This window comes from Oncorhynchus clarkii, unplaced genomic scaffold (assembly GCF_045791955.1).
Source record: "Oncorhynchus clarkii lewisi isolate Uvic-CL-2024 unplaced genomic scaffold, UVic_Ocla_1.0 unplaced_contig_13471_pilon_pilon, whole genome shotgun sequence".
Taxonomy (NCBI): Eukaryota; Metazoa; Chordata; class Actinopteri; order Salmoniformes; family Salmonidae; genus Oncorhynchus; species Oncorhynchus clarkii.
Genome location: NW_027260334.1, coordinates 1 through 7896, shown reverse-complemented (window position 1 = coordinate 7896; position 7896 = coordinate 1). Strand labels below are relative to the sequence as shown.

Here is a 7896-nt window from a genome sequence, read left to right as displayed (position 1 = left end):
TAAAAACCTCCATACGCAACTCCATGGGCCAGAAAGGTTAAATGCTTTGGCTGTCAATCCAGCATGACATCATCCAGAGAATGTGTATGTTAGTAGCCCATGTGCCTCACCCTAAGAATTTGGTACCCCCCCCCCCCCCCTAAGAACTTAGCCTACTGTTCTGACTTGGTGGTGCACATGTAGCCTATAGCCTGTTTTTAGAAACATGTAATTTAATATTGTAACAGCCTGCATACCTGCCCCCATTTGTAAGAACTTTTCATTTATTTTAAGCGCAAGTTTTTTTTTTTACGTGTAATTTAAAGTGTGCCCTCGTCTAATGTGAATTAATGTTTTGTTGTCAATGTTTAACTACCCGGTCTATTGAAATTAGATCATTGAACAATTGTTTTTATTTTTGTATTTTTTTTAAGAGAATAAAGGAAGTGCCAGAACTAAAAGACAATAACTTTTGTCCGTTTGTCTTTATTACTACAGGCCGACTTAGGTCAAGTCTGAGGCCGGTAACATCAACAGTGAGGACAAACCCAGCCTGCCTCTCTCCTTCCACACTGAGTCCAAACCTACAGTCACTGGGTCCTGAATGTGACAGTGGACCCCAGTTTGCTCTGCAGGATCCAGAGATGACATCAGTGAAGCTGGAAGACTTCAGTCAAACACTGGAGCTGAATGTCAACATTAAAGATGAAGAAGAGGAGGAGAAGATTGGGACATCTGTTTCTCATGGTAAGAGCAGGTTCTATCTATAAGTTCCTTTCATAGGTTATACCTCCATTAGTTATGACCCAGTCTATTGCTATTGTGAATTCTGTCATTCTGACATCACATCCCTGATGAACACCAGACTGTACAAAACGTGTTTTTCATTCCAACTTCCCACTGTGTATGAAAAGTGGTTTGACACCAGTATTGTCAGCATTTGATTTATTCACTGGGCTGTCTGGAGTGTTCAGAGAGGAGACTAAATAAGTGAAGTAGACAAACTGCCAGTGTTTTAAAGTTCTATGAAATGAGTCTGTGTAGTTTCTAACCCTTGTGATAGGGAGTGGAGGATGATATGAAATGAGTCTGTGTAGTTACTACCCCTTGTGATAGTGAGTGGAGGATGATATGAAATGAGTCTGTGTAGTTACTAACCCTTATGATAGTGAGTGGAGGATTATATGAAATGAGTCTGTGTAGTTACTAACCCTTGTAATAGTGAGTGGAGGATGATATGAAATGAGTCTGTTTAGTTACTAACCCTTATGATAGTGAGTGGAGGATGATATGAAATGAGTCTGTGTAGTTACTAACCCTTGTGATAGTGAGTGGAGGATGATATGAAATGAGTCTGTATAGTTACTAACCCTTGTAATAGTGAGTGGAGGATGATATGAAATGAGTCTGTGTAGTTACTAACCCTTGTGATAGTGAGTGGAGGATGATATGAAATGAGTCTGTGTAGTTACTAACCCTTGTGATAGTGAGTGGAGGATGATATGAAATGAGTCTGTGTAGTTACTAACCCTTGTGATAGTGAGTGGAGGATGATATGAAATGAGTCTGTGTAGTTACTAACCCATGTGATAGTGAGTGGAGGATGATATGGGTCTGAATTTTCACTCCTTTTGGAATCAGCTGTTGTCCACTTTTAGAATGGTTGTATTTCCCTTTGTATTGTACAGTATACTTACTTATAGAGCCTTCAGAAAGAATTCATACCCCTTGACTTATTCCACATTTTATGTTACAGCCTAAATAAAATAATAAAATAAAAATTGAGCCATCTACACACAATACCCCATAATGACATCACAATACCCTATAATGACATCACAATACCCCATAATGCCAGGCAAAACATGTTTTTTTGAAATGTTTGCAAATGTTTAAAAATAATAATAATAACGCAGAAATATCTCATTTACATAAGTATTATGGTGGAAGATTGCAAGATTATGTTACAATACTTTTATTGCATCAAATGGTTGTTTTTATTCGACAGAACAGAGTGTTCTTAACTATTGTGTGTGTTCTACTGAGGAAGGGCCTCTGGGAGATAACACTGACAGGAGATTTACCATGTCTTCTGGGTGATAAAACCTAAAAAGCATTCCAGAGCATGAGTTAATGTTTCTGTTCTATACGGGACCAGGGAGAGAGATGGTTCCAGTTTGGAGTCGGAGGGACAGATACTGGTCTCTACACAATGAAAACTGTTGACACAGCAGTTGCTGTCTGCTATGTATTATAGGTATATTTCATACAAATCTTAACCTTGTGACCCATTCTATACATCTGTCGTGTGTCATGTAGACTGAAAGAGGATGGACTTGTACTTTTGTCTCTGGGCTCTCAATGAATCATGTGAGCGTGAATTTGTCGACCAGCCATGACCAGCCATCAGTATCGTAGAGCAATCAATTCACTTCATATATGTGCGTTGTATTAACCTGCTCCCTTATTAATAAGTGATTTAAAGATTTAGTTTAAGTATAACTCTGACTTGTGTGATAAGTTTGTCTCTCCTCATTTGATAGTATAGAAATTAACCACCACAGTATTCACACCCCTGAGTAAATACTTTGGAGAAGCGCTTTTGGCAGTGATTACAGCTGTGAGTTTTTCTGTGTAAATCTCTAAGAGTTTTCCACACCTCGATTGTACAATATTTACACATTTATTCTGGAAAAAAAGTATTCGAGCTCTGTCAAGTTGGTTGTTGATCATTGCTAGACAGCCATTTTCAAGTCTTGCCATAGATTTTCAAGATGATTTAAGTCAAAACTGTAACTAGGCCACTCTGGAACATTCAATGTCTTGGTAAGCAACTCCAGTGTGTATTTGGCCTTTGTTGTTTTAGGTTATTGTCCTTCTGAAAGGTGAATTTGCATACCAGTGTTTGTTGGAAAGCAGACTGAACCAGGTTTTCCTCTAGGAGTTTGCCAGTGCTTAGTTCTATTCCATTTATTTTTTATCAACGAACAAAAAACGTCCAAGTCCTTGCCGATGACAAGCATACCCATAACATGATGCAGCCACCTCCATATGAAGAGTGGTACTCCGTGATGTGTTGTGTTCGATTTGCCCCAAACATAACACTTTGTATTCAGGATTTTAAGTTAATTATTTTTGCCACATTTTTTGCAGTTTTACTTTAGTGCCTTAATGCAAACAGGATGCATGTTTTGGAATATTTTAATTCTGTACAGCTTTGCTTCTTTTCACTCTGTTATTGATGTTAATATTGTGGAGTAACTACAATGTTGTTGATCCATCCTCAGTCTAACTGTTTTAAAGTCACCATTGGCCTCATGGTGAAAACCCTGAGCAGTTTCCCTCCTCTCCGGCAACTGAGTTAGGAAGGACGCCTGTATCTTTGTAGTGACTGGGTGTATTGATACACCATCTAAAGTGTAATTAATATCTTCACCATGCTCAAAGGGATATTCAATGTCTGTTATTTTTCTTGTTTTTGTTTTATATTATGTGGTATTCCACTGGCGTTATGGGGTACTCCGTTGGCGTTATGGGGTACTCCGTTGGCGTTATGGGGTACTCCACTGGCGTTATGGGGTACTCCACTGACGTTATGGGGTACTCCACTGGCGTTATGGGGTACTCCACTGGCGTTATGGGGTACTCCACTGGCGTTATGGGGTACTCCACTGGCGTTATGGGGTACTCCACTGGCGTTATGGGGTACTCCACTGGCGTTATGGGGTACTCCACTGGCGTTATGGGGTACTCCACTGGCGTTATGGGGTGTTCCACTGGCGTTATGGGGTACTCCACTGGCGTTATGGGGTGTTCCACTGGCGTTATGGGGTGTTCCACTGGCGTTATGGGGTACTCCGTTGGCGTTATGGGGAACTCCGTTGACGTTATGGGGTACTCCGTTGGCGTTATGGGGTACTCCGTTGGCGTTATGGGGTACTCCGTTGGCGTTATGGGGTACTCCGTTGACGTTATGGGGTACTCCGTTGACGTTATGGGGTACTCCGTTGACGTTATGGGGTACTCCGTTGACGTTATGGGGTACTCCGTTGACGTTATGGGGTACTCCGTTGGCGTTATGGGGTACTCCACTGACGTTATGGGGTACTCCACTGGCGTTATGGGGTACTCCACTGGCGTTATGGGGTACTCCGTTGGCGTTATGGGGTACTCCGTTGGCGTTATGGGGTACTCCGTTGGCGTTATGGGGTACTCCGTTGGCGTTATGGGGTACTCCACTGACGTTATGGGGTACTCCACTGGCGTTATGGGGTACTCCGTTGGCGTTATGGGGTACTCCGTTGGCGTTATGGGGTACTCCGTTGGCGTTATGGGGTACTCCACTGGCGTTATGGGGTACTCCACTGACGTTATGGGGTACTCCACTGACGTTATGGGGTACTCCACTGGCGTTATGGGGTACTCCACTGGCGTTATGGGGTACTCCACTGGCGTTATGGGGTACTCCACTGGCGTTATGGGGTACTCCACTGGCGTTATGGGGTACTCCACTGGCGTTATGGGGTGTTCCACTGGCGTTATGGGGTACTCCACTGGCGTTATGGGGTGTTCCACTGGCGTTATGGGGTGTTCCACTGGCGTTATGGGGTACTCCACTGGCGTTATGGGGTACTCCACTGGCGTTATGGGGTACTCCGTTGGCGTTATGGGGTACTCCGTTGGCGTTATGGGGTACTCCGTTGGCGTTATGGGGTACTCCGTTGACGTTATGGGGTACTCCGTTGGCGTTATGGGGTACTCCGTTGGCGTTATGGGGTACTCCGTTGGCGTTATGGGGTACTCCGTTGGCGTTATGGGGTACTCCGTTGGCGTTATGGGGTACTCCGCTGGCGTTATGGGGTACTCCGTTGGCGTTATGGGGTACTCCACTGACTCATATGGTATAAGGACTAAACACTTTTTACAGGCCTCCCATATATAACACTTTCTGGCCAACTGGTGGTTTAGTTCCATCTGTCCTCCAACTGGTGGTTTAGTTCCATCTGTCCTCCAACTGGTGGTTTAGTTCCATCTGTCCTCCAACTGGTGGTTTAGTTCCATCTGTCCTCCAACTGGTGGTTTAGTTCCATCTGTCCTCCAACTGGTGGTTTAGTTCCATCTGTCCTCCAACTGGTGGTTTAGTTCCATCTGTCCTCCAACTGGTGGTTTAGTTCCATCTGTCCTCCAACTGGGGGCTTAGTTCCATCTGTCCTCCAACTGGGGGCTTAGTTCCATCTGTCCTCCAACTGGTGGCTTAGTTCCATCTGTCCTCCAACTGGTGGCTTAGTTCCATCTGTCCTCCAACTGGTGGTTTAGTTCCATCTGTCCTTCAACTGGTGGTTTAGTTCCATCTGTCCTCCAACTGGTGGTTTAGTTCCATCTGTCCTCCAACTGGTGGTTTAGTTCCATCTGTCCTCCAACTGGTGGTTTAGTTCCATCTGTCCTCCAACTGGTGGTTTAGTTCCATCTGTCCTCCAACTGGTGGTTTAGTTCCATCTGTCCTCCAACTGGTGGTTTAGTTCCATCTGTCCTCCAACTGGTGGTTTAGAATCTACAGATGTGGTTTTCATATTCAGATGGTAAATAGTTGTAGTAGAATTCATGTTGATGCAACAATATCCAATATCTAGTCATGTATCCATGCCCTTGCATGTGTGTGGTATTGTGTGTAGGCCAATGACTCAATTTAATCCATTTTAAATTCAGGCTGAAACACAATGTAGAAAAGGTCAAGGGATGTGAATACTTTCTGAACACACTGTATATGAAGTCGTATGTATGTCTCACTGACTGGTTCTTCTGATGTTGTTCACACAGGAGACCATGTTGAGACATTCTCTACATCCAGAGAGCAACAGCAGGAAGATCACAGAGCTAAGAGGTCTCACCACCTCCCACATTGTGAGGAGATTTTCCCATTTCTATCAAAGCTAAAAATACATCTAAAAATACACACAGTAGAGAATCTGTATTCCTGTACTGACTGTGGGAAGAGATTCACAACATCACAAGCTCTGACAATTCATCAGAAAGTGCACACTGGAGAGAAGGCTTACTACTGCTCTGACTGTGGGAAAAGTTTCTCCAGATTGGATAAGTTAAAAAGTCACCAACTAATACATAGAGAGAAGCCATTCTCCTGCTCTGAGTGTGGCAAATGCTTCAAAACATCAACTGAGGTAAAAGTTCATCAGAGAACACACACAGGAGAGAAGCCTTACTTCTGCTCTGCCTGTGGAAAGAGTTTCTCCCGATTGGATACCTTAAAAGTACATGAACGTGTACATACAGGAGAGAAGCCATACTCTTGCTCTGACTGTGGAAAATGCTTCACCACAACATCTGATCTAACAGTTCATCAGAGAACACACACAGGAGAGAAGCCTTACTTCTGCTCTGACTGTGGTAAATGCTTCAAAACATCAACTGAGGTAAAAGTTCATCAGAGAACACACACAGGAGAGAAACCTTACTTCTGCTCTGACTGTGGGAAGAGTTTCTCCCGATTGGATACCTTAAAAGTACATGAACGTGTGCATACAGGAGAGAAGCCATACTCTTGCTCTAACTGTGGAAGATGCTTCACCACAACGTCTGATGTAACAGTTCATCAGAGAACACACACGGGAGAGAAACCTTACTTCTGCTCTGACTGTGGTAAATTCTTCAAAACATCAACTGAGGTAAAAGTTCACCAGAGAACACACACAGGAGTGAAGCCTTACTTCTGCTCTGACTGTGGAAAGAGATTCACAACATCACAAGCTCTGACAATTCATCAGAGAGTGCACACTGGAGAGAAGCCTTACTCCTGCTCTGACTGTGGGAAAAGTTTTTCCCGATTGGATAAGTTAAAAAGTCACCAACAAATACACAGAGAGAAGCCATTCTCCTGCTCTGACTGTGGTAAATGTTTCAAAACATCAACTGAGGTAAAGGTCCATCAGAGGACACACACAGGAGTGAAACCTTACTTCTGCTCTGACTGTGGGAAGAGATTCACAACATCACAAGCTCTGACAATTCATCAGAGAGTGCACACTGGAGAGAAGCCTTTCTCCTGCTCTGACTGTGGGAAAAGTTTCTCCAGATTGGATAAATTAAAAAGTCACCAACTAATACACATAGCGAAGCCATTCTCCTGCTCTGACTGTGGTAAGTGCTTCAAAACATCAACTGAGATAACAGTTCATCAGAGAACACACACAGGAGAGAAGCCTTACTTCTGCTCTGACAATGGAACGAGTTTCTCCCAATTGGAAAAGTTCAAATGTCCCCAGCGAATACATATAGACAAAGTCTCACTTCTGCTCTGAATGTGGGAAGAGTTTCCCCCGATTTAGATACCTTTTAAAATGTTGCCAGCATATACATACAGGAGAGAAGCCTCATCAGTTCTCTCAGACCAGCTTAGAGTAAAGTCATTACATCACTTCATTCTCATCTCATAAATGAAGTGCTAACAGTGAATTTGATAACATTTAAGAAAGAATAAAACACTATTGGGATCCTATTGTTTCTCACTGAGAGAACTGTGCAGAGGAAAGGGAGTGTTATAGAATGTTAGCTTCTTGTTATTTTGCTGATCTGTGAGCACCATGTCAGTTTTTTGTTGTGTTTTGTTAGCTTTTACTCCAAAGATATTGAGAGTTCCTTGGATTTGCCTTTAGGGTTGAATATCCTACGAGGCTTCTTACGTTGAAACAATGAAGTCTGATTGTGGACTGTGTGGTACTCTGTGGGAATAAGTTAAGAAATGTCAGATAGAGATGGTGTGATGATCAGTTTTCCGTGGGAATGAGTTAGTAGACAACATGTATCAGATAGAGATGATCAGTTCTCTGTGGGAATGAGTTAGTAGACAACATGTATCAGATAGAGATGATCAGTTTTCTGTGGGAATGAGTTAGTAGACAA

At 43.0% G+C, this 7896-nt stretch overlaps 1 protein-coding gene across 1 annotated transcript; it reads left to right on the top strand.

The window, feature by feature from the left end:
• Nucleotides 1-623: 623 nt before the first annotated feature.
• On the top strand, nt 624-7883 carry LOC139401356 (zinc finger protein 658B-like). Its single transcript, XM_071145667.1, has 2 exons — nt 624-726; nt 5797-7883. Exons 1-2 carry the CDS (start codon nt 624-626, stop codon nt 7293-7295), a joined length of 1602 nt encoding a protein of 533 aa, XP_071001768.1. The 3' UTR covers nt 7296-7883.
• The last annotated feature ends 13 nt before the right edge of the window (nt 7884-7896 follow it).

Excerpts from the sequence above, each read along its gene's own strand:
- LOC139401356 (XM_071145667.1), top strand. The coding sequence starts at position 624 with ATGACATCAGTGAAGCTGGAAGACTTCAGTCAAACACTGGAGCTGAAT. Across the intron at positions 727-5,796 it reads TGGGACATCTGTTTCTCATG|GAGACCATGTTGAGACATTC; the intron begins GTAAGAGCAGGT and ends TTGTTCACACAG.